The 25,308-nt window shown below is 35.2% G+C and overlaps 1 protein-coding gene and 1 non-coding gene across 9 annotated transcripts in view; one reads left to right on the plus strand and one right to left on the minus strand.

Moving 5' to 3' along the window:
• The window catches only part of SLMAP (sarcolemma associated protein), a 156,716-nt gene that overhangs the window by 86,522 nt on the left and 44,886 nt on the right, over positions 1-25,308 (plus strand). For 3 of the 8 annotated variants that reach the window (XM_052644096.1, XM_052644105.1, XM_052644114.1), the window contains exons 4-13: positions 3,386-3,422; positions 5,023-5,085; positions 14,292-14,387; positions 14,653-14,724; positions 15,948-16,088; positions 17,036-17,173; positions 18,130-18,298; positions 18,388-18,438; positions 18,929-18,979; positions 23,708-23,770. In XM_052644096.1, coding sequence (XP_052500056.1) covers positions 3,386-3,422; positions 5,023-5,085; positions 14,292-14,387; positions 14,653-14,724; positions 15,948-16,088; positions 17,036-17,173; positions 18,130-18,298; positions 18,388-18,438; positions 18,929-18,979; positions 23,708-23,770 — 881 coding nt within the window. The remainder of the gene's footprint in view (positions 1-3,385; positions 3,423-5,022; positions 5,086-14,291; positions 14,388-14,652; positions 14,725-15,947; positions 16,089-17,035; positions 17,174-18,129; positions 18,299-18,387; positions 18,439-18,928; positions 18,980-23,707; positions 23,771-25,308) is intronic. The other 5 variants (XM_052644147.1, XM_052644156.1, XM_052644123.1 and 2 more) reach the window with 4 other exon arrangements.
• LOC128058683 (U6 spliceosomal RNA) lies at positions 13,657-13,763 on the minus strand. Its single transcript, XR_008200513.1, has one exon. It is a non-coding gene; the product is annotated as a U6 spliceosomal RNA (small nuclear RNA).

Raw genomic sequence — 25,308 nt, forward strand, 5'->3', positions numbered from 1 at the left:
AGCCTGGCTTGGAGAATTTTGAGCATTACATTACTAGCATGTGAGATGAGTGCAATTGTGAGGTAGTTTGAGCATTCTTTGCCTTTCTTTGGGATTGGAATGAAAACTGACCTTTTCCAGTCCTGTGGCCACTGCTGAGTTTTCCAAATTTGCTGGCATATTGAGGGCAGCACTTTCATAGCATCATGTTTTAGGATTTGAAATAGCTCAACTGGGATTCCATCACCTCCACTAGCTTTGTTCATAGTGATGTTTCCTAAGGCTGACTTGACTTCACATTCCAGGATGTCTGGCTCTAGGTGAGTGATCACACCATCATGATTATCTGGGTCACGAAGGTCTCTTTTGTACAGTTCTTCTGTGTATTCTTGCCACCTCTTCTTAATATCTTCTGCTTCTGTTAGGTCCAGACCATTTCTGTCCTTTATCGAGCCCATCTTTGCATGAAATGTTCCCTTGGTATCTCTAATTTTCTTGAAGAGATCTCTAGTCTTTCCCATTCTGTTGTTTTCCTCTACTTTGCACTGATCACTGAGGAAGGCTTCCTTATCTCTCCTTGTAATTCTTTGGAACTCGGCATTCAAATGGGTATATCTTTCCTTTTTCCTTGCTTTTCACTTTCTTCTTTTCACAGCTATTTGTAAGGCCTTCTCATTCGGCCAGTTTTTTTCTTGGGGATGGTCTTGATCCCTGTCTCCTGTACAGCGTCGCAAACCTCTGTCCATAGTTCATCAAGCACTCTATCAGATCTACACCCTTAAAATCTATTTCTCACATCCACTGTATAATCGTAAAGGATTTGATTTAGGTCATACCTGAATGCTCTAGTGGTTTTCCCTACTTCCTTCAATATAAATCTGAATTTGGCAATATGAAGTTCATGATCTGAGCCACAGTCTGCTCCTGGTCTTGTTTTTGCTGACTGTATGGAGTTTCTCCATCTTTGGCTGCAAAGAATATAATCAGTCTGATTTCGGTGTTGGCTATCTGGGTGATGTCCATGTGTAGAGTCTTGTCTTGTGTTGTTTGAAGAGGGTGTTTGCTATGAGCAGTGCATTCTCTTGGCAGAACTCTATTAGCCTTTGCCCTGCTTCATTCTGTACTCCAAGGCCAAATTTGCCTGTTACTCCACGGTTTTCTTAACTTCCTACTTTTGCGTTCCAGTCCCCTATAATGAAAAGGACATCTTTTTCGGGTGTTAGTTCTAAAAGGTCTTGTAGATCTTCATAGAACCGTTCAACTTCAGCTTCTTCAGCGTTTCTGGTCGGGGCATAGACTTGGATTACCATAATATTGAATGATTTGCTTTGGAAACGAACAGAGATCGTTTTTGCGTCGTTTTTGAGATTGCATCCAAGTACTGCATTTTGGACTCTTTTGTTGACTATGATGGCTACTCCATTTCTTCTAAGGGATTCTTGCCCACAGTAGTAGATATAATGGTCATCTGAGTTAAATTCACCCATTCTAGTCCATTTTAGTTTGCTAATTCCGAGAATGTCGACATTGACTCTTGCCATCTCCTGTTTGACCACTTCCAGTTTGCCTTGTTTCATGGACCTAACATTCCAGGTTCCTATGCACATTGCTCTTCACAGCATCGGACCTTGCTCCTATCATCAGTCACGTCCACAGCGGGGTGTTGTTTTTCTTTGGTATTGGGTAATTTTTATTTATTTCCTCATGCTTTACTTTACATTTTTCTTATTCTATAGTCAATATTTATTGTATAAAATCAAGAAACTAAAATTTAAAACATCTGTTCCATTTTTATGGGGCAGAGAAGAAAAACTAAAATTGTATATACCTTTTTAAACCTTCAGTAGGCACCAGATATGGTTTCTAGAGGTGCAGAGGTGAATTGTTCAGAGTGCCTGAGAACACAGATGTAAAATCAGAGAAGCAGAGCAGGGGATTAATATGGTCTTGGTGGGAGTCTGTACAGCATACTGTGGGGGCTCAGAAGGGAGGTGGGTGATAATACTTAATATTCCATTTTATTCAGCATCTTAGTGTCCTGTGACTAATTGAATTGAGATTTTTCTTAGAGGTTTGTAGTTACTAGAGTGAAATCAGAATTGCCATTCCTATTTTTAAGTCCTGCAAGATCAGTTCATCAGGAACTTACCTGATGAACCAGCTGAATCTAAAAACTTTACCTAATCAACCGTCAAGCTGAGTATGACTTGATTGGCCTTTTGGATATGGAGTGAGGAACAGCTGGTAGGGGGCATGAGTGGCAGCCTTGATTTGTGCTCTGTCTGCTCCCGTCCCCCTCACCCCCTCGCCCCCCTGCCCCCCGCCCCCCGACACACACCCACGTTACAGTATCTTACAGGGCATTTTAAGCAGGAACCCTGGCTTCCGTAGCTGCTCTTTTCTCATGTGAGTGGTAGTAGTATCAAGTGCTACTATGTCTTATTATAAGGTGTTAAAACAAGGTACTGTTTTAAGCTTTTTATTTATATTAGCACATTAAACGGGGGAGTCTGGTGGGCTGCTATCTATGGGGTTGCACAGAGTCGGACACAACTGATGCGACTTAGCAGCAGCAGCAGCACATTAAAACACTCAACAGTAATCTTACGTGGTTAGTTTTATGATAATCTCCATTTTATGGATGAGGAAGCTGAGACCTATAGTGGTTAGATAACTTGCTCAAGATTGTACACCTGGTTAAGTAGAGCCAAAATTTGAACCCAGTCAGTATGGCTTTTGAGCCCCATGCTTAACTTCTCCACTACACTGCCTCTTTTATACTTTACAAGGCCATAAAGGGTGATTAGTACCAAGTGATAGTGTGTTAATGTTTAATTTCAAAGTGATATACTGAGTTTAGCCTCATAACTACATATAAACTTGTAAGTGTGTGAGGTAGCTGGGTAGAGAAGAATAGTACTTACGTTTTGATTGCTAAAGTTGTACTCCACTAGAACATATTTCCAGATTCTAACCTTCTTTACTGTAGAGCCTTGCTTTTTAAGACTTTCTGTGTAGGACTACTTACTTTTAAAAGAACTTAATTTACATGTTACACAATTTTAAATGGATAGTTTAAGGAGTGCTTCTTTTCTGTTTAGTTCTTATAACCAAGGAATTCACCATATACCTCATTAATAGTAGATCCAGCAAGGGCATTTAATGTATTTTGGATTTTGAATTTGTGTTTAGAAATATATTAATGTGTAAAAGGTAGGTTTGTGTATTTATTACCTTATTTTCCAAAAATTTCTGTATGTTTATGAAGGATTAGAAATAATTCACATTCTTTTAATAAAATGAAAGAAAGTGTAACAACTTTGGGGTTTAAAATATGCTCGTACTGTCATACTCTTTTTCTCTGTTGTCAGAAAATTAGATAAAAATTCTAAATTTTACTTTTCAGTGTCATCCATGCTCCATTACCAAGTCCTGTTGACAAAGTAAGTTGCTAATGATTATTTTTTTCCAAACTGATTCAGCTATATTGCTTTTGAAAATGTTTTTGTTTGTTTAAAATATGCTTTACCTAGAAACTTAATTCTCTTTTGTGACAAAATGTAAGAGTGCATTTGGCTGTATAGTTATCTAGTCTGATCTTCAGTAACTAGAGAATGTACAGTGGATGTTTCTTAGGGAAAAAGCCTTTGTTATCTCAATTAGTGGCTGACTAAACTAGAGTTAGCCGTAGGGAAAAAATGTTAGTTACTACTGTTTATTATGCAATATGTTTCTGCCTAGAAATATTTGTTAAAGCCTTGTGTTTAGATAATTTACTCAAAATATACTTACACGTGGAAATAAAACAGAAGTACAGGCTTACATAAATTGCTCTTTTATTGTCCCTGAAGATCAATTTATTTGATTTGGACAGAAACTTTGCATTAATTAATAACTAGAAAAAAATTTTTTCTTTTATTTAACAGTGTATTAAACTGTAGATATTCTTGCTAAATAGCAAAAAAAAAAAAAGTCATTTGTATCTTTTGGCGTTAAAGTGGAGCTATTGGGAGAAATGTTTTCCTTTTTTTTTCTTTCCATTTGGATAAAGAATGAAAGCCTACCTGAAACTGAAGTTATCTGTTAGATTCCTTTTTTAGAAGTAAGCGTGGTTAATCATCAACTTCAGCAATACCAAGAATCATTTTAGAAGTAAATAGTGGCCCTGCTTATTCAGGACTAACTTTAAAAAAATAATAATATCACTTCTTGTCTTCTAGTTAGAATATTAATTTAAAAAATAGACTTTCTGAGCTTAATAAAGAATGATGTTGACATTACTGGTAAGTTACTATACAAGGCTAGGATAGTATTGAAAATGTTACAGCAACCTGTTACTACCTTTTTCTTTTTTTTAATAATGCTGTGGTTCTGTATTTCACACCCAGGAGAAAGCCTTTATAGAGGTTATTTCTTCCCATACTCTTGCATTCTAAGCATTTCTGCTGTGACTTGTAATGTTTGAACACCATTATTTCTCATCTTTTTCTTCTTAAAACCTATGTATCATTAAAAGGAAAAAAAAAGATAAACCATTTTTCATTGCTTCTGGCCATTGGACGAAGTATTGTATTTCTTGTCCTGCTTTCTCCCCCACACCCCCCACATACAAATATCATTTTGAAGATGGCTACTTCTAAATGAATTGTGACTTGTTAACATATTGAAGAACTATTTAACAGTGTATCTTAAAGGAAAAAATGTAGATCTGTTGATTTAACAAGTATTATTTCTGGGTAAAGAAAAAGCTATATTGCCTTTGTGCTGTAAGTTTGTGATTTGGTTTATCAAAGATTGTTTTCCTTGATAGCACTTGTCGTACCATCCTGGTTGTAAATCTCAAACTGATCACTATAATACAATACCATCTCTAGGTTTTAGACATGGAGCAGAAATATTTTGAAAACTAAAGGAAATCAATTTGAAAAATAATAACTTATTTTGCATGTTTCACTAAATAGGCATTTCAAGGACTTGGTTTGGCTTTAGTATCTTCTGCAAATATTTTGTGTGACTTTTGATGGTATGTCCTTTTGTTTCTAGGTTGCTGCTAACACTCCAAGTATGTACTCTCAGGAACTATTCCAGCTTTCTCAGTATCTTCAGGTAAAGTAAATCTTGAGATTTCTTTGTCTTTAAAAGCAGAGCTTAGATTTGATTTTGCTAGTTCACAAACATGGGCTATAGAAATATTGGCTACGTACAAATACAAAGGAAATACCTTTTCAAAGTAAAATAAGCAATTAAAAATAGTTTTTATTAAAAAAATAGGGTTTAAAAAGTCAGAATTGTTAAGTCTGGAGAAGATAAGGTTCTATACAAGAGAAGTTTTTTTCCATCAAATATGAAGAAGTTCCACAGTGTTTCTTTATCCAAAGGTGAGTTTTAAATAAAATTAAACCTGGAGAGATTTTGGATGCTATTTATAGCTATAATAGCAAATAATATGAACCATTAAAATGTTAACTGGGTTTCCCTGGTGGCTCAGATAGTAAAGAATCCACCTGCAGTGCAGGAGACCTGGGTTTGATCACTGGGTTGAAAAGATCCCCTGGAGGAGGGCATGGCAACCCACTCTAGTATTCTTGTCTGGAGAATCCCCATGGACAGAGGAGCCTGACGGGCTGTAGTCCATGGGGTTGCAAAGAGTTGGACATGACTGAGCAACTCAGCGCACAAAATATTAACCATTAATAGCAAATATATAGCGCTTACTATATGCCAGACTCTAGTCAAGCACTTTACCTATATTAATTCACTTAATCTTTACAAAAATCCTATAAAATACATATTTTATGCCCATTTTTATAGATGGACTTACTGAGGGACAGGAAGTTTAAATAATTTGCACAATATCACATACCTAGTATGTTAGTGAGCTGGGACTTGAACAAAGACAACTCAGACCTCAGAGTCTCTGCCGGTAAATACTGTTGTATGCTGCTCAGGCTGTAGAAAGGTTTCTTGACAGGACAGATACTTATTGTAGAATGGGCTGCTGAAGAAGTTAATACCGTAGTTAAAGAGCAATAAAAATCTCGAGAAAAAATATAAGTGATTATTATTTCCTTTTTTTCTTTCTTTCTGATTTTGGTAGATTTCAACTGGATTATGGTTCTATGATTATGGTTCTATATCTATAGAACCATATGTATATATATAGATGTATGTCTATAGAGCATATCTATATATGCTCTTAATATCTGAAGAGCATATCATAGGGAGCATGATTAAGGAAAACTCTGGATCAGGAGTTTAGAGATTGAGGTTTGTATCTTGATGTAGACCTAATTAGTTCTGTGACCTTGGGTGATTCATTTTACATATGTATATCTTCAGTTGTCTTTTGTTTAAAATGATAAGACCAAACCAGTGACCCTGGATCCCTCCATTCTTTTATAGATCAATCACTAAGAGCAGTCCTACTGCAGTTAAAAATGTACACATATGTGAAAACTGTCAGTGTATTAATCAGATCTTGTCTTCCCTTGGAGCATAATGTAGTGGTGAATTGAAAAGCGGGTTCACACACTTTCAGGTTAGAGAACATAGACTCTGTCCAGAATTCCCTGGATTTGATCCGTGGCTTTAACTTTGGACCTGTTGGGAAAGTTGTTCAACTCTTGTGTGCCTCACTTTCCTCATCTATGATATATGTATAGTAGCACTTACATCACAAAATTGTAAAGAATAAATGAATTAAAACAGGGAATTCCCTGGGAGTCCAGTGGTTAGAACTCAGTGCTTTCACTGCTAAGGGCCCAAGTTTGATCCCTAGTCGGGGAACTAAGATCCTCTAAGCCAAGTGGTGTGGCCAAAAGAAAAAAAAAAAAAAACATGTAAAGCACTTAGAACAATGTCTGACATGTAGAACATATGCTATAAATGTTGGTAGTTGTTTACCATTCAGTAGGAAGTCACATTAATTGACCTAGCTCTCTTATTTTTTTGAGGTAGAAGACATTTTTTTTTTTCACTTTCTCACCTCTTTTGTTATTTTATTTTTATTTGGAGGATAATTGCTTTACAGTATTGTGTTGGTTTCTGCTGTACAACAACTTGAATCAGCCATATGTATATATAACACTCCTCTCTTGAGTTTCCCTCCCGACCCCAGCCACCCACCCACCCACTTAATTCCTGCCCTATCGGTTGTCACAGAGCACCAGACTGGGCCTTAGCAGCTTCCCACTAGCTCTCTGTTTTTACATGATAATGTATATATTTCAGTGCTGCTCTCTCAATTCACCCCACCCTCTCCTTCCCTCAGTGTCTACAAGTTTATTCTCTATGTCTTGAGGTAGGAGAAACTTTGAGATCAATCTGTTCTAACCTTCATTTTTCATATGAGGAATATGGGGCTTCTATGGGATTTCCCAGGGCTATGTACTATAGTTACTAGTCATTGTCAACTGTGAATCTAATGCTCTCATTCTAGCTCTCATTTCTATCTTCTTATCAGTTCTTTGAATATTCATAGTGGCATAATCTTTCACTGTTCTTTTTCTAATTCTTTGAGAGAAAATTATACTGGCTTGTCTTTTCTGTATACATCTCTTGGAATTGCTGAAGTTCTAATATAAGTTGTAAACCTTTTGAATAAAAACTGAAATAGATACATTTCATGTCTCAGAACTAATCAACCACTCCTGGAAGTGTTAGATATCTGTTAGGATGTGGTTCATGGAGTTATGAAACGCTAAATGGAATTGAGTAAAAAAGGTTAAATTACACCATCTAGTGGAAGTAGTGGTTGTTTGCTGGGTTTTTGTTTTTGTTTTTAAGTAAAACTTTTTGTATCATTAGTGCAATATCCTGGTTATTAGGAATGTTTTAGAAGCTTAAAATAAACTTGGCACCTAGTCACTTTTAAGTGTAAGCTGTATTTTAATGTGGGTTCTGAGGTGGTATGACTTTTATTAGATTCCTTCATCTGTACTTTCAGAGATATTAAAAAGCAGTTCCTCTAACTCTAATTAGACCAGATTTTCCCTAATGGTTATTTATCAAGGATATGGAGAGCAATAAATGCATGCTTTAAACCTCAAGTGCTATGTTTGAAGTATACACTTCTCAGTTGACGTAGCTTCGAGGTCTTAGTAATTCTTCTTCTTTGGATAATGACAGGAATAGAAGAAAGTGAAATTTCAAGTTTTGCCAGAACTGCAACTGAATGCTGTGTGAGCATTTTCACCTTGACTTGCAGTAAAGGAGACCTTCTTAACAGCTATCAAATGTTAACAAGTGACCTAGAGATAAGGCTTTGCTTGCCAGTGTCTTTCTCTGGAACAATATTCCTTTGGAGCTACCAAATAGTTATTTAACTCATTGACTCCCAATTACATGGAATTAACACTTGGCCTCATACTTATGTTTGACATGTTCATCTGTGGCTAAGTGTTGTATGGTCACAGGGAGATTTAAAACACCTGAAAGTGGAGTAGACTGTGAGGATAAAATAGTCTGTCTTTTTAAGTATATATAACATATAAAATTTTTTAAAGGAAAAATGAAAAGATACTTCTTTTTTAGATGTCATACTCATGTGGCTAAGCCATTATGAAGTATTTTTGCTGCTCTATATATATGTGTGTCAGACACACACACACACACACTTTAAAAAAAATGTAAATATATATAGAATGCAGACTTATATCATTTGTTGGATTTTTCTATTCTAGGTTCTATTCTTTTTTTTTTTAATCTGCCTCTTTTTTTTTTTTTTAACTTATTTTGCTTTACAATACTGTACTGGTTTTGCCATATATCAGCATGAATCCGCCATGGATGTACACGTGTTCCCAATCCTGAACCCCCTTCCCCATACCATCTCTCTGGGTCATCCCAGTGCACCAGCCCCAAGCATCCTGTATCCTGCATCGAACCTAGACTGGCAATTCGTTTCTTATCTGATATTATACATGTTTCAATGCCATTCTCCCAAATCATCCCAACCTCTCCCTCTCCCACAGAGTCCAAAAGGCTGTTCTATACATCTGTGTCTCTTTTGCTGTCTCGCATACAGGGTTATCGTTACCATCTTTCTAGATTCCATATATATGTGTTAGTATACTGTATTGGTGTTTTTCTTTCTGGCTCACTTCACTCTGTATAATCAGCTCCAGTTTCATCTACCTCGTTAGAACTGATTCAAATATATTCTTTTTAATGGCTGAGTAATACTCCATTGTGTATATGTACCACAGCTTTCTTATCCTTTCATCTGCTGATGGACATCTAGGTTGCTTCCATGTCCTGGCTATTATAAATAGTGCTGTGATGAACATTGGGGTACACGTGTCTCTTTCAATTCTGGTTTCCCCAGTGTGTATGCCCAGCAGTGGGATTGCTGGCTAATAAGGCAGTTCTATTTCCAGTTTTTTAAGGAATCTCCACACTGTTCTCCATAGTGGCTGTACTAGTTTGCATTCCCACCAATAGTGTAGGAGGGTTCCCTTTTCTCTACACCCTCTCCAGCATTTATTGCTTGTAGACTTTTGGGTCGCAGCCATTCTGACTGGTGTGAAATGGTACTTCATTGTGATTTTGATTTGCATTTCTCTAATAATGAGTGATGTTGAGCATCTTTTCATGTGTTTATTAGCCATCTGTATGTCTTCTTTGGAGAGATGCCTATTTAGTTCTTTGACCCATTTTTTGATTGGGTCGTTTATTTTTCTGGAATTGAGCTGCAGGAGTTGCTTGTATATTTTTGAGATTAGTTGTTTGTCAGTTGCTTCATTTGCTATTATTTTCTTCCATTCTGAAGGCTGTCTTTTCACCTTGCTTATAGTTTCCTTTGTTGTGCAGAAGCTTTTAATTTTAATTAGATCCCATTTGTTTATTTTTGCTTTTATTTCCAGTATTCTGGGAGGTGGGTCATAGAGGATCCTGCTGTGATTTATGTCGGAGAGTGTTTTGCCTATGTTCTCCTCTAAGAGTTCTATAGTTTCTGGTCTTAACGTTTGTATCTTTAATCCATTTTGAGTTTATTTTAGTGTATGGTGTTAGGAAGTGTTCTAGTTTCATTCTTTTACATGTGGTTGACCAGTTTTCCCAGCACCACTTGTTAAAGAGATTGTCTTTACTCCATTGTATATTCTTGCCTCCTTTGTCGAAAATAAGGTGTCCATAGGTGTGTGGATTTATCTCTGGGCTTTCTATTTTGTTCCATTGATCTATATTTCTGTCTTTGTGCCAGTACCACACTGTCTTGATGACTGTGGCTTTGTAGTAGAGCCTGAAGTCAGGCAAGTTGATTCCTCCAGTTCCATTCTTCTTTCTCAAGATTGCTTTGGCTATTCAAGGTTTTCTGTATTTCTATACAGATTGTGAAATTATTTGTTCTAGCTCTGTGAAAAATACCACTGGTAGCTTGATACGGATTGTATTGAATCTGTAGATTGCTTTGGGTGGTATACTCATTTTCACTATATTGATTCTTCTGATCCATGAACATGGTATATTTCTCCATCTATTAGTGTCTTCTTTGATTTCTTTCACCAGTGTTTTATAGTTTTCTATATATAGGTCTTTAGTTTCTTTAGGTAGATATATTCCTAAGTATTTTATTCTTTTCATTGCAATGGTGAATGGAATTGTTTCCTTAATTTCTTTTTCTGCTGCTGCTAAGTCACTTCAGTCGTGTCCGACTCTGTGCGACCCCATAGATGGCAGCCCACCAGGCTCCCCTGTCCCTGGGATCCTCCAGGCAAGAACACTGGAGTGGGTTGCCATTTCCTTCTCCAATGCATGAAAGTGAAAAGTGAAAGTGAAGTCACTCAGTCGTGTCTGACTCTTAGTGACTCCATGGACGGCAGCCTACCAGACTCCTCCATCCATGGGATTTTCCAGGCAAGAGTACTGGAGTGGGGTGCCATTGCCTTCTCCATTTCTTTTTCTACTTTCTCATTATTAATGTATAGGAATGCAGGGATTTCTGTGTGTTGATTTTATATCCTGCAACTTTACTGTATTCATTGATTAGCTCCAGTAATTTTCTAGTGGAGTCTTTAGGGTTTTCTATGTAGAGGATCATGTCATCTGCAAACAGTGAGAGTTTTACTTCTTCTTTTCCAATTTAGATTCCTTTTATTTCTTTTTCCTCTCTGATTGCTGTGGCCAAAACTTCCAGAACTATGTTGAATAGTAGTGGTGAAGTGGGCACCCTTGCCTTGTTCCTGACTTTAGGGGAAATGCTTTCAGTTTTTCACCATTGAGGATAATGTTTGCTGTGGGTTTGTCATATATAGCTTTTATTATGTTGAGGTATGTTCCTTCTATTCCTGCTTTCTGGAGAGTTTTTAATCATAAATGGATGTTGAATTTTGTCAAAGGCTTTCTCTGCATCTATTGAGATAATCATATGGCTTTTATTTTTCAATTTGTTAATGTGGTAAATTACATTGATTGATTTGCAGATACTGAAGAATCCTTGCATCCCTGGGATAAAGCCCACTTGGTCATGGTGTATGATCTTTTTAATGTATTGTTGGATTCTGATTGCTAGAACTTTGTTAAGGATTTTTGCATCTATGTTCATCAGTGATATTGGCCTGTAGTTTTCTTTTTTTGTGGCATCTTTGTCAGGTTTTGGTATTAGGGTGATGGTGGCCTCATAGAATGAGTTTGGAAGTTTACCTTCCTCTGCAATTTTCTGGAAGAGTTTGAGTAGAATAGGTGTTAGCTCTTCTCTAAATTTTTGGTAGAATTCAGCTGTGAAGCCGTCTGGACCTGGGCTTTTGTTTGCTGGAAGATTTCTGATTACAGTTTCAATTTCCGTGCTTGTGATGGGTCTGTTAAGATTTTCTATTTCTTCCTGGTTCAGTTTTGGAAAGTTGTAGTTCTCTAAGAATTTGTCCATTTCTTCCACGTTGTCCGTTTCATTGGCATATAATTGCTGATAGTAGTCTCTGATGTTCCTTTGTATTTCTGTGTTGTCTGTTGTGATCTCTCCATTTTTATGTCTAATTTTATTGATTTGATTTTTCTCCCTTTGTTTCTTGATGAGTCTGGCTAATGGTTTGTCAATTTTATTTATCCTTTCAAAGAACTACCTTTTCGCTTTGTTGATTTTTGCTATGGTCTCTTTTGTTTCTTTTGCATTTATTTCTGCCCTAATTTTTAAGATTTCTTTCCTTCTACTAACCCTGGGGTTCTCCATTTCTTCCTTTTCTAGTTGCTTTAGGTGTAGAGTTAGGTTATTTATTTGACTTTTTTCTTGTTTCTTGAGGTATGCCTGTATTGCTATGAACTTTCCCCTTAGCGCTGCTTTTACAGTGTCCCACAGGTTTTGGGTTGTTGTGTTTTCATTTTCATTAGTTTCTATGCATATTTTGATTTTTTTAATTTCTTCTGTGATTTGTTGGTTATTCAGAAGCGTGTTCAGCCTCCATATCTTGGAACTTTTAATAGTTTTTCTCCTGTAATTGAGATCTAATCTTACTGCATTATGGTCAGAAAAGATGCTTGGAATGATTTCAATTTTTTTGAATTTATCAAGGCTAGATTCATAAATCTAGCCATACCCAGGATGTGATCTATCCTGGAGAAGGTTCTGTGAGCACTTGAGAAAAAGGTGAAATTCATTGTTTGGGGGTGAAATGCCTTATAGATATCAGTTAGGTCTAACTGGTCTATTGTATCATTTAAAGTTTGTGTTTCTTTGTTAATTTTCTGTTTAGTTGATCTGTCCATAGGTGTGAGTGGGGTATTTAAAGTCTCCCACTATTATTGTGTTATTGTTAATTTCCCCTTTCATACTTGTTAGCATTTGTCTTACATATTGCAGTGCTCCTATGTTGGGTGCATATATATTTATAATTGTTATATCTTCTTGGATTGATCCTTTGATCATTATGTAGTGTCCTTCTTTGTCTCTTTTCACAGCCTTTGTTTTAAAGTCTATTTTGTCTGATATGAGTATTGCTACTCCTGCTTTCTTTTGGTCTCTATTTGTGTGGAATATCTTTTTCCAGCCCTTCACTTTCAGTCTGTATGTGTCCCTTGTTTTGAGGTGGGTCTCTTGTAGACAACATATATAGGGGTCTTGTTTTTGTATCCATTCAGCCAGTCTTTGTCTTTTGGTTGGGGCATTCAACCCATTTACGTTTAAGGTAATTATTGATAAGTATGATCCCGTTGCCATTTACTTTATTGTTTTGGGTTTGAGTTTATACACCCTTTTTGTGTTTCCTGTCTAGAGAATATCCTTTAGCATTTATTGGAGAGCTGGTTTGGTGGTACTGAATTCTCTCAGCTTTTGCTTGTCTGTAAAGCTTTTGATTTCTCCTTCACATTTGAATGAGATCCTTGCTGGGTACAGTAATCTGGGCTGTAGGTTATTTTCTTTCATCACTTTAAGTATGTCTTGCCATTCCCTCCTGGCCTGAAGAGTTTCTGTTGAAAGATCAGCTGTTATCCTTATGAGGATCCCCTTGTGTGTTGTTTGTTTTTCCCTTGCTGCTTTTAATATTTGTTCTTTGTGTTTGATCTTTGTTAATTTGATTAATATGTGTCTTGGGGTGTTTCGCTTTGGATTTATCCTGTTTGGTACTCTCTGGGTTTCTTGGACTTGGGTGATTATTTCCTTCCCCATTTTAGGGAAGTTTCAACTACTATCTCCTCAAGTATTTTCTCATGGTCTTTCTTTCTTTTTTTTTTTTCATGGTCTTTCTTAAAAATATGGAACACTTCACGAATTTGCGTGTCATCCTTGCACAGGGGCCATGCTAATCTTCTCTGTATCGTTCCAATTTTAGTATATGTGCTGCCGAAGCAAGCACTAGGTTTTGTTCTTTTAAACTCATTCTTGTGAATTAGAATTAAAGAAGCAAAAACAGATGACCTGTTTCCTGTTACAGAGGAAGTTGCAGCGAGAGCACCCCTAACAGCACTACTTACAGTACAGCTCAACAAATAGGCTAAAATGATCTGTGTGTGTGTGTGTACGCGCGCGCGCATGTGCCTGTGCACACTCAGTTGTGTCCTGTTCTTTGCAACTCCATGGACTCTAGCCTGCCAGGCTCCTCTAACCATGGGATTTCCTTCTCCAGAGGATCTGCCTGACCCAGGGATTGAACCCGTGTTTCCTGCAGCTTCTGCCTTGTCAGGTGGATTCTTTACCACTGCACCATCTGGGTTAAAATGATGTGGGCTAAATATATTATACTAAGTAGATTTATCAGGTTTGAAAGCAAGATACACTGTAGGATGTGAAACAAGAATGTTTTCAGAATGTGCTAATAATTGATTATTTGTCAAAGGAATTGTGCTGAGGTTATTAGAATTTCTTTTGTGATTTATAATATTAGGAGGCCTTACATCGGGAACAGATGTTGGAACAGAAGTTAGCCACGCTTCAGAGGCTGCTAGCCATTACCCAAGAGGCTTCAGATACCAGTTGGCAGGTATTCCAGTTGCCTTTATACTCATAAAGCGTTTAAGCACAGCTCAATATCCCTTAGATGGTTATTAAACTGAAACTAAAATTATGTAGCAGACAAAGGCATAGTTATTTCTTAATGAACAAATATTGAAAATTTAGCATTTTAAAGTGAATGTTGGTCAACTTTGTGATTTTTAGGTCTTTTTTTTGGCAGTAGCAACCTTTTTGATATATGTTATTTTATAACTACTCTGGGATTTTATTTATATTTCATTTTTCTTTAACAGGCTTTAATAGATGAAGATAGACTCTTATCACGGTTAGAGGTTATGGGAAACCAATTGCAAGCATGCTCCAAAGTAAGTATCCATCTCAAGTACCTAAAGAAAAATGCATTGGTTTTTATGTAGCTTCATTTGTTTGACTGTTATTTTGAATACATTCAAAAACATCTATACATTTTCACCATTTAAAAAATCTTTTACCATTACATGAAATTTCACACATACATGTAAGTAGAAAAAACTGTATATAGTGAATACCCATATAGAATTCTCTTTTTTCCATCATAGTTGATATTTGTTGGAAAAATTGGGTCTTTCACCCTGTACAATTTCCCTTAATCTGGAATGATACTTAAACCTTCTTGCTCCTCCTCTACACCATAAATTTATACAGTCCATGGAATTCTCCAGGCCAGAACACTAGAGTGGTAGTGAGATATTAGTGATCTTTGATTATCCTTCCCTATATTCATTCTTTGTAATTCTATCTTTCCTTCATTTACTAGAGGCATTACTTCTATAAAGAGAAACTTCTCTCATAAGCCATTTTATTTTCCTAAAGAACATTTTCTTTAGGAAGGAAAGGATGAGTGATTTTCTCTCTTTATTTACTGGATTTCAAAATGATGTTTTGGCTCCTTTTCATCTACCAAAGAATGACCAATTAAGTTTTCCTGCAAATAAGATTTAAATACATAGCATGGGTTAAACCTGTTTTGTTTTTCTTGTTGATTCCCAGTTCTCCCATCTTTGGGAGGCCTTATTCAGGGAACTTCTTCAGGTTGGCACCTGAGTTCTTCTGGTAGTACCCTACCAGACTTGGATAATAGCTTCCTGCTATCATATCAGACAAGGTAGTCCAGACTCATCTTGTACATTTCTTCCCTTAGACTTGGGATCAGCTTTTTCCTCAGGGTACTCTTATTCCTTTTGGTTTAGTTATTGTGTTAAAATGCTTGACACCCTTTAGAAGTTAAGAGATTATTTTTGCCCATAAGTGTAAATATTGTGGCTTTCAGAGAATATGGCAAGTATTAATAGAATAGTTCATTCATCTTGTATACTTGGGAGAAATTTTCAGTTAGCTTTGACTTTTTTCTGTTGAAAGTATGAGCTAATATGCTTGTGAGAGCATAATTTACTAATGCAACTTTTATATACAGCTTCAGTTAATACAGAGTTGACATAATTTCTGTTTGGAGGTACCTTAATATAGAACTCAGAGAACATCACAATGTGTTATTTTTTTCAAATGGTAAATGCTTTAAAAAAATAACTATAAATATTTTTAATCCTAGAATCAAACAGAAGATAGTTTACGGAAGGAACTTATAGCGTTACAGGAGGATAAACACAACTATGAGACTACAGCCAAAGAGTCCCTGAGGCGGGTTCTTCAGGAGAAAATTGATGTGGTTAGAAAACTGTCGGAAGTTGAGGTATTTCAACTTAACAGACACTAACCAAGATTATGATTTTACAGTTTTAGCCTAAAAGTGCTAGCATTTCAAGACATTTCAAACTTGGGTATTAGTATATAGCTAGGAAGTTTTTCCTGTCTTATCTGGTGGGAAGGAACAGTATGCTATTTTCATTTTAGGAGTTCTTAGCATAGCGACATGAGCTCTGATAGTTATGGTCCCTAGTCAATGATTAAGGAAATAAAAGCCTAACCAGGGAATTTTACTATTTCCACTTTGGTTAGATTTCAACCTCCACACAATGGACCATGATATGTGCCAGGGAATTGATCTCCTTTCATATAATTTTGTTTTTCTTCCGATTGAGGATAGTCGGTCTTAAGGCAGAGAGCTCCACCGCTATTCTTACCTTCCCCATCCTCCAGAGAGGAGAATTGTGCCTGGAGAGGGTTACTGTTTGCTTCTCCAGGGGATCTTCCCAACCCCAGGATCAAACCTGGGTCTCCCGCATCACAGGCAGATACTTTACCGTCTGAGCCACCAAGGAAGCCCAGTCTCAAAGTGACTGATTCATGGTCAGATCATTAATATGATGTGCAAAGAAAGAAGAATGCTAATTGTCCTCTGATTTTGTCGATTGTGTGTGCACATTATTAAATGTGCTTTTAAGAAGTGATAGGCTTAAAATATTTTCAAGGCCAAAACTCATACCCTGTGACCTTTAAAAAGTATGATTATATGAAGGATCAGCCTCTCCTTCCACGTTTCGTTTTTCCAAGTCCTTTGTGTTTTCTATTTTAGCATGTACCTGAGGTAGATTGAAATTCTTCTGTTACTTAATTCAACCTTATATAAAGTCAAGAGTAGATTCTGATTTAGAACAGTCCATAGAATTATAGTTTGTATAAATTGAATTTAGAATGTGCATTTATTCTAAATCAATTATCTGTAAACTTGAATTACAGCGAAGTCTTAGTAATACTGAAGATGAATGTACCCATCTGAAAGAAATGAATGAACGGACTCAGGAAGAATTAAGAGAATTAGCCAATAAATATAATGGAGCAGTTAATGAGATTAAAGATTTATCTGATAAATTAAAGGTATGTATTTCTCAAACTGGAAATATAGAAATTAATCATCCCTAACATGCTGAATAACCTTAAGAATTTAGATATTGCTGAATAGTTGTTGATGAATTTATAGTATAAATCAGTTGCTGTTTAACCCAAATCCCATTACCAGTGATAATTAAAAGTTTGTAAAAGCTGACATATTTCCTTTGGATGAAAGTAAATAATGAGTTTAAAAATATATTAAATAGATAAGAATCACCAAAACCCAAGAAGATACTCAGACTTTTGGAAAACTAGGGCCTGTTTTTCTTTAAGGTGTCCCAAATTCAGTTAGTGCTGGAGCAAACCCAGAGATAACTTTCGTGTGATTCCTTCCAGGAGGCCATAGCTTATGCGTGGACTGCAGCTCCCTGTAGCTATAGGATATTTAGGATAAGGACAGACCAGATCACACGTAATGCTGTGTTGGTCCTGTAAAATGTTAGAACTGAGTTTGTGAAGACCCGTCTTTATGTAATTCACACCATAGATTGAGTGGCCAGAAGATAGCCATTTGTTAACAGAAGACCGGAACATACCTCCCATTCGTGTGAATGGTTAACCTATATAGCTTTAAATATTAGACTTGTTAAAAAGAAGTCATTTAAAAAAGTGCTTGATTCCTTTAGCTAAAAGTAATTTTGTTTAAAATTTCAGAATATGCTACACTGTAGAACTTAAAAGCTAATTGAAACAATAGTAATTTCAGGGAAAACTATATTTCTCTCTTGAAAAATGAGGTTTTCATTTTGACCCTTATAATCTATGTATGTATTGTGTTTGCTTGCTACAAGTTTTTCTCTCTCAGTTGATACAGAGGGATGACACAGTGCATATCACTTTTGACATCATTTACATGAATAAAAGGAGTCCTGTTTTAGACATCTTAAAACAAGGTCAGATTTTATTAAATAGCTGGATTTTTTTTTTTTCATTTTCAACAGATAGCAGAGGGAAAACAAGAAGAAATCCAACAGAAGGGACAAGCTGAGAAAAAAGAATTACAACATAAGATAGATGAAATGGAAGAAAAAGAACAGGAGCTCCAAGCAAAAATAGAAGCTTTGCAAGCTGATAATGACTTTACCAATGAAAGGCTAACAGCTTTACAAGGTAAGTTAGCTAATCCAGAAATTGATCTGATTTAATTTTTTCTTTCTTTTTATCTGTGAAATATCTTTTTCTTGGACTTTTATTTACAGTACGGTTAGAACATCTTCAAGAGAAAACTCTTAAAGAATGCAGCAGCTTAGGTAGGTGTCACCAGATTTCTTACTTAAAGCTGAATTTTTATCATTAAATTTTTGTTTACTATCTCACATTGTGTACTTGCTTTCTTTAAGAGGGATGTTTTACATATTAGGTGTAAAGTATCTACCCTTTTTCAGAAAATTTCCTTTAAAAATATGCTTGATTGCCACCAGTGGGCACCATTGTGTAGTCTTTGAAATGAATGAAATTTATACATCTGAGATGGTCTGCTTAGAGATATTTAAATAAGAAAAACACATGAACAGCAGAATCCTTTTTCTTTTGAGGTTTATCGAAAGGTTACTAAGCAGTTCTAGGCTTTTCTCTAAGATGATAGAAAATGGCAAGTTGAACCCTTCTTGTAAAAATAAATTTAAACTGTTCAGTCAGTCTTAATGTCAGTAGGAATACAAAATGCCATGGTTACACTTGAGACCAGTTTTAAAGTAATACTTTCTTTGATCAGGCAATGATACACTGTCTTAATCCTAGGGATACAAGTTGATGACTTCTTACCTAAAATAAATGGGAGCACAGAAAAAGGTAGTGTAAAAAACTTAAATATTTTTCTTTTATGATATCCTTTTACTATTTAAGCAGGATAGAGAAGTCAGGGATTTTAGATTTTAAGTGTTTGGCGTGAAAAGCATGCTGTTCATAGACTGTTAAATCCCATCTTTTAAAAGTCAAGCTTCCTTTTATTTTCTATTTCTTAATTCTGTGAGCTATGATTAGATGTCCCTTGTTATATGGAAATTTCAGTTATTGGAATAGTAAGATTTTAATAATGTTCAACTTCAGTGTTGGTTTATATAACCTAGTATAGCTTCCCCTGCCCTCTACTATATTTTCATAGACGATACCACCATTTTCTTCCATCAAGTACTGCTTTCTGGGGATAATTGGCCCCTGTTTTTTAATATTTGTGCCCTGCCCCCTTCCTGGCCAAGAGTTTACTTAAAAGTCCAAAAAAGAAACAGAAATAGAAAGAAGAAAAAATGTCCAGTGAGTCTTTGGATGTGTCATCAAAACTGCTCTCTTTATCTGTCTGTTTCATCAATCAGAGAAAAGGGAGTCAGTCATGTATGCCATCTGAAAAATTATTTTTTTGTTCTTGATATCTGATCCTTCTTTCTGGATAGCTTGGGTTATCTCTTGCCACAAATGTATAACCACTGTTGGTTTTCCTACTGCAACATGAGTTTTCTATTCAATGGTTTCTATATTCCTGCAGTCATGAAGATTTGTCCTCCCCTCCCCATTCATCATCCAACATTAACTGAGCACCAGCTATATGCCAGATTCTGCATTAGATGCTTAGAGTACAAAATGCATAAAATTATTTTCTGTGTTTACAAATATATGTGCCTCTCAACTCAGTTTTTGTATATAGAAGATGCCAGGGTCAGTACCCGAAACTTCATACTAAATAGTTTTTCCATGTATCAGGGGATATCTTTATAATTCTTGGGCGGCATCTAAACTCTGATAAAGTTAGGAGGTGCTTTTTTGGTTTGTTTTGGTTTGGTTGGTTTGTTTTTAATCAGGAAGTGGAATAATAGGCTCAGGTAACCATGTATATGTGAAGTGCAAGATCAAGAGCTAATATTCCATGTATAATAAATCTTGAAACTCTAAATTAAAAAAAGTTTCATCAATAATTATTATGTGACTATTTTATATATGCTTTGTGAAATAACATTGACACTATAAAATTTCAGTTTGAGTTTCAATTTGAGACTTTTTAAAGGTGTAGTTTATGTTCATTGCACCATTATTATTAAAGTATATTTAGTAAACATATGTAAAAAGACTTTATCTTCATCTTCTAAAAGCTTCTCATTCTTAAATGAATTTATATTTTCTGTTGTTATTTTGCTCTTTTTTCTCTTTCTGGCATATACACTTCTCATTCAAATCCATCACCCTTTTGACTAGAACATGTATTTGTTGATAAAGCTAGTGTTAATTCAAGCTGGGAACATTCTATTTCTTTAGTTAATAATCTTTTTATGTACACTGAACCATCATTATGCTATTTAGAGTTGTAAAATTATGGCTTACAATTTTTTGCCGATTCTAGTTTATTTAAATGAGAAAAGCTGTAGACAACTCCTTGATTTAAAACTGAATAAAATATTAATATTTTGGATACCTTAGGGTACTCCTGGCTATGATTATTTTTCCCTTGCAGATGTTAGTGTTAAATTGAATAGTGTGTGAGTGACTAATAGAATATCTTTAAAGAAAAGTGAAAGTGAAGTCGCTCAGTCGTGTCTGACTCTTTGCGACCTGTTGACTGTAGCCCACCAAGCTCCTCTGTCCGTGGGATTCTCCAGGCAAGAATACTGGAGTGGGTTGCCATTTCCTTCTCCAGGGGATCTTCCTGACCCAGGGATCAAACCCAGCTGTCCCACATTGCAGGCAGACGCTTTCACCTCTGCACCACCAGGGAAGCCCTGAGTAGTAAATATCTGGATAAGCACAGAAGCTTCATATTTAGTTACAGAGTAGGTTATGGATAAGATGAGTCTATTCTGAATCATTTATGATATAGTAAGAGACTGATTATCAAGTATTCAAATATTGTCAAAGTCTGTAGTTATAATATGCTATTAGATATAATTGTAACCAAAATTACTCTTTCAGCAGTAGAGGGAGAACCAACTTTAGTTGTAAGAGAATATTTCAAAAATGTCTGGAGAAGTTAAGATTAATAATACTTCTCCAGTAAAGTAGCTGTTATAAGCACAACTTTGTACTATAATTTTTAAAATGTTACCTAGTAAGCATGTTTTGAATATATCTTAGATGGTATTTAGAAAAGTGCTGTTTAATAGAACTATTCTGAGTGCCACATGCATGATTTAAAATTTTCTGGTAGTCACATTAAAAATACAATAAGGAATAGCTAAATTTTTAATAATATATTTAATAATATGTTTACCTTGGCCCACTATATTTAGAATTTTATTTCAGTATGTAGTCAATATTAAACTATTACAAATGTTCTTTATTCCTTAGTAAGTTTTTGAGGCCTGCTGCTGCTGCTGCTAAGTCGCTTCAGTCGTGTCCAACTCTGTGCGACCCCATAGACAGCAGCCCACCAGGCTCGCCCGTCCCTGGGATTTGCCAGGCAAGAACACTGGAGTGGGTTGCCATTTCCTATAGATACTTAATTTACACTGACAACACATCTCAATTCAAACTAGCAACTTTTTTTAAGGGCTCAGTGGTCACATGTGGCTAATGGCTACTGTACTGGACAACACAGGTCTAAAAAATTGAAATACGTAGGTAACCCATGTATAAATAAAACACATTTTGTCTCATGATTCTTATTATGTTTCTGTGGCTACTTTTCTTTGCTTTCCTACAACCCTCTTTAGTATCACAGGACACCATCACCACTCCTCCTGCCCCCACACTTCAGTATCTGATTCGTGACTCCTGGTTTAGATGATCAGTGACATCTTGTATAGTCTTGGCAAAGTGAATTCCCTAGGGCTTGATTTCAAGGAATGAAATACTAAAAGTGTTGTGATCCAAATCATTTACATGCACTACCTGAAAGACTTTTCTCTCATGTGTCTTAGGCAATAACCTTTGTGAAAGTCACATGTATATTTATCTTTTATATTAATCTTGCATTTTATCTAAACTAGTATAGTAGATATTTTAATGTAGAATCATATAGTAAGAGATCAGAGTAGGTAAAAAGTTTGATTTTTGGCTTGGTGTGTGATGGTGGATTGTCCTGCATTAATAAATTTCATCTGAAGTCTTGTGATGCTAGTTTGAAACTCGGTTTCAAATATATTTTATACAGTCCTTTAGTTAGGCTAAAATTTAGTTTTACTGAGTTTTCATATTTAACAGTGATATTGTATAGTTTGAATTTTGAAAATGTTGTCCTAGCTTACATAGGAAGTACTTTTTAAATTTCACTTTAGATTTTTTTTTAATTTCTGTTGCAGTTAGGCTTATTTTTTCTTCTTGAGGCTATATTGTATCTCTATATTAATAATTTAACTGTATGCAGCTATACAATTATATAAACTATATATAACTGTGTGTATGTATATATATAAATAAATATATATATATAAAAGAGCTGGTCTGACTTGGTGACTGAACAACAAATAGAAAAATATACGTTTGCATACCATGTAGCTAGATAAAGGATAATGAGAGATTTAATGATGAATGATGATAAATGAGAAAGCTGTCAGTATAGATGTCAGAGGAGGTTATCCAGTGATCAGAGTAGGAGATGCCTTTGAAGCAAAGTTGAGATGATGAGGTGAGGCCAGGTGGAGAAGAGAAAAGAAGCTTTTACCATCAGTCTGACTCGTTGTTTTTGACAGATTTTTGTGCTTTTACACCTTCAAGATAGTCATCATGTCGGAATGTATTTTTAACTCTTGAACTTCCAATGTCTGTTTGGTAGTTGTGAAAGATATAAACATGTACTTGAAGGATGTTATCCAGATTCAGAAGTCAGCTCTTTGAATCAAAGTAATTAAAAATTTACTGTAGGAAAAGGGCTGAAACTTTTATTAGACTATGTTTGATTTTGATTCTCTTTACATATTTGGAAGAAAAATGTGTTTAATCTGAGCAAAATAATTTACCAGGATCCTTATTTTAAAATGTATAGGCATTGTTTTTAATCATTTAGGCAGAGGTAAACAATGTAGTGATTTGATGGTATATGAAGTATGAATTAAGTGACTGGAGGAAAGACTACTTGTGAAACGAAAGTGTAAAAAGTAAAATATTGTATCATTTTCTTTACAATTTTTAAGGCATTATTTTATGGTATTCTTAAAATATTTACTTTTTTGCCTCTTAACTAAAATGGATAACTTTGAATAGGGACTGTTAGGAAACAGTCATCTGAAAATCAATTCAATAAGAAATATAAAAATTTTAAATTAATGGTATTTATTAAGCTCACATGGAAAAAAGATGCATGTTAAAAGTGGGAGAAGCTTTTTAAAGCAATATATGACAATGGTGTTCCTGAGCTATTTGGATAGAAACTGCACCTTTAAAAGCTAACCATTTGGGGTACAAATTAAGATTACATAATTACAGTTTTCACTCATTTAACTCCAAAATATGTCTGCTATTAGATTTAGTAAACCTTGATTAACCTTATTCAGTTACCCATGTTAGTACAAACGTTTTGATTTTCCTACCTTTGCTGTTGGTTTTCAAAAACAGCAACAAAGACTATATCCTTAAAGGTGTTTCTTTCTTTATTAGAGCACTTGCTTTCAAAGAGTGGCGGGGACTGCACTTTTATTCATCAGTTCATAGAATGCCAAAGTGAGTACAGAGTATTTTTCACATTGATTTTAATTAAGTCAGGGTCTAAATTGAAAAGTGAGAGGAAAAATGAAGATCTCCATGTGTTTGTTATGGTAGAAGTGCACAAAGGCCGTCTTCAGACAGCAGTGATTCTTTACATACTGTTTCTGTTTCCCTCTTGTGAGAAAAGTGTTTCTCTTACATTTGCTTTCACAGATGGAGGTGAGCATTTCATGTTCTTCACACACACACAAAAAAAGATGAAGTTTCAAGCTTTTTAATTAAAAATTATTATTGAGTAACAAATAAAACAGAATGTCGAGGAACTAAATGTCTGGCTACTTAAGAGACAATAATAACGTTCACCTGTTTTACTGAAGTTCTACTTCTATCACAGTTTCGGATTTTGAGTTCTTAGACAAATTTCTTAAACGATTAAATGATGTCACAAAAATAGTGCTTTCGTTTGGGCATTAGGATAGCAAGAGCTTTCTAAGAGAAGAAGTAATAATAGGTTGTCCTTCAGTGTGACACCTACTGCCTACCCTGGAGAAGTTGTACAAGGCTAATTTTAATAATATTTTAAAGATAGACTGGTTGGCTTTTGAGGTGATCTATACCTCTGCTGAATTCTGAATAAAACAATTGTGAAATCCCTCTTACTTGAAAATCATGTGACTGCTTAAATCTGTAACAATCACAAAGTTGTCTTATTTTCTTTGTTTCTTAGTAACAATTAAAGGTCACTGTGTAGTAAAAATTTATTGATGAAATTTATACTTTTTCCTATCAGACATATACTTTGTCAGACTCTTTTTTTTCTTTCTGTTTGCTCTCTCTCTTTGAAAGGAGTGGTTTTCCAAATATTTCTGAATTCAGTTGATGGGTGTGCATGCATGTATGGTTACTCTCCCACCCTCTGTTCCCACATAGCCAATCTGAAGAGCATTCATGGATTGTAAGAGTCACACCTGGTAATTATAGCAGGCACAAATTCAACAGATCAAATATTACACTCCTTAGAGTTGCTTTAAGGAAACCTGAAATTTCATTGAATTGTTTTAGAAGAACTGTGTTTGTCCATTTTAGAGATTATAATACTGAATGTAAGCTTAATACTACTTTGAGCCAGGTTTTGTAATAAATGTGGTATATTTCTTTGTTCTTTAACAGTTTTTTGATGAAGCGAAGATTAGTGCATCTTTTTGTTACCTTCTGATTACTAAATCTCACTTTTATAGGCAGTTGATACAAGGATTTGGGCAAAATAATTGGTACCCACTGAAACCAACTAAAAGTAGAATATATGATCTAAAATATAAATCTTTAGGAAGATTTTATACTTAATTTTGTTACATGTGACCATTTAAAAATATTTTTATTTTCAACTTTTGGGATTCATATTTGAACCTAAAGAAATAAGAGCAGAGAATTATCAAAATAATGTTTACTAAGCTACAGTTGGCAAAACAATTTAAAGTATTATTATAAAATGTGTAAAATGTGTAGCTTTAATTTTAACACAGAGCATTGTTCTTTTTAAATAAAGAAAAAGA

The sequence above is a fragment of the Budorcas taxicolor genome, chromosome 1 (assembly GCF_023091745.1).
Source record: "Budorcas taxicolor isolate Tak-1 chromosome 1, Takin1.1, whole genome shotgun sequence".
In the NCBI taxonomy this organism is placed as follows: domain Eukaryota; kingdom Metazoa; phylum Chordata; class Mammalia; order Artiodactyla; family Bovidae; genus Budorcas; species Budorcas taxicolor.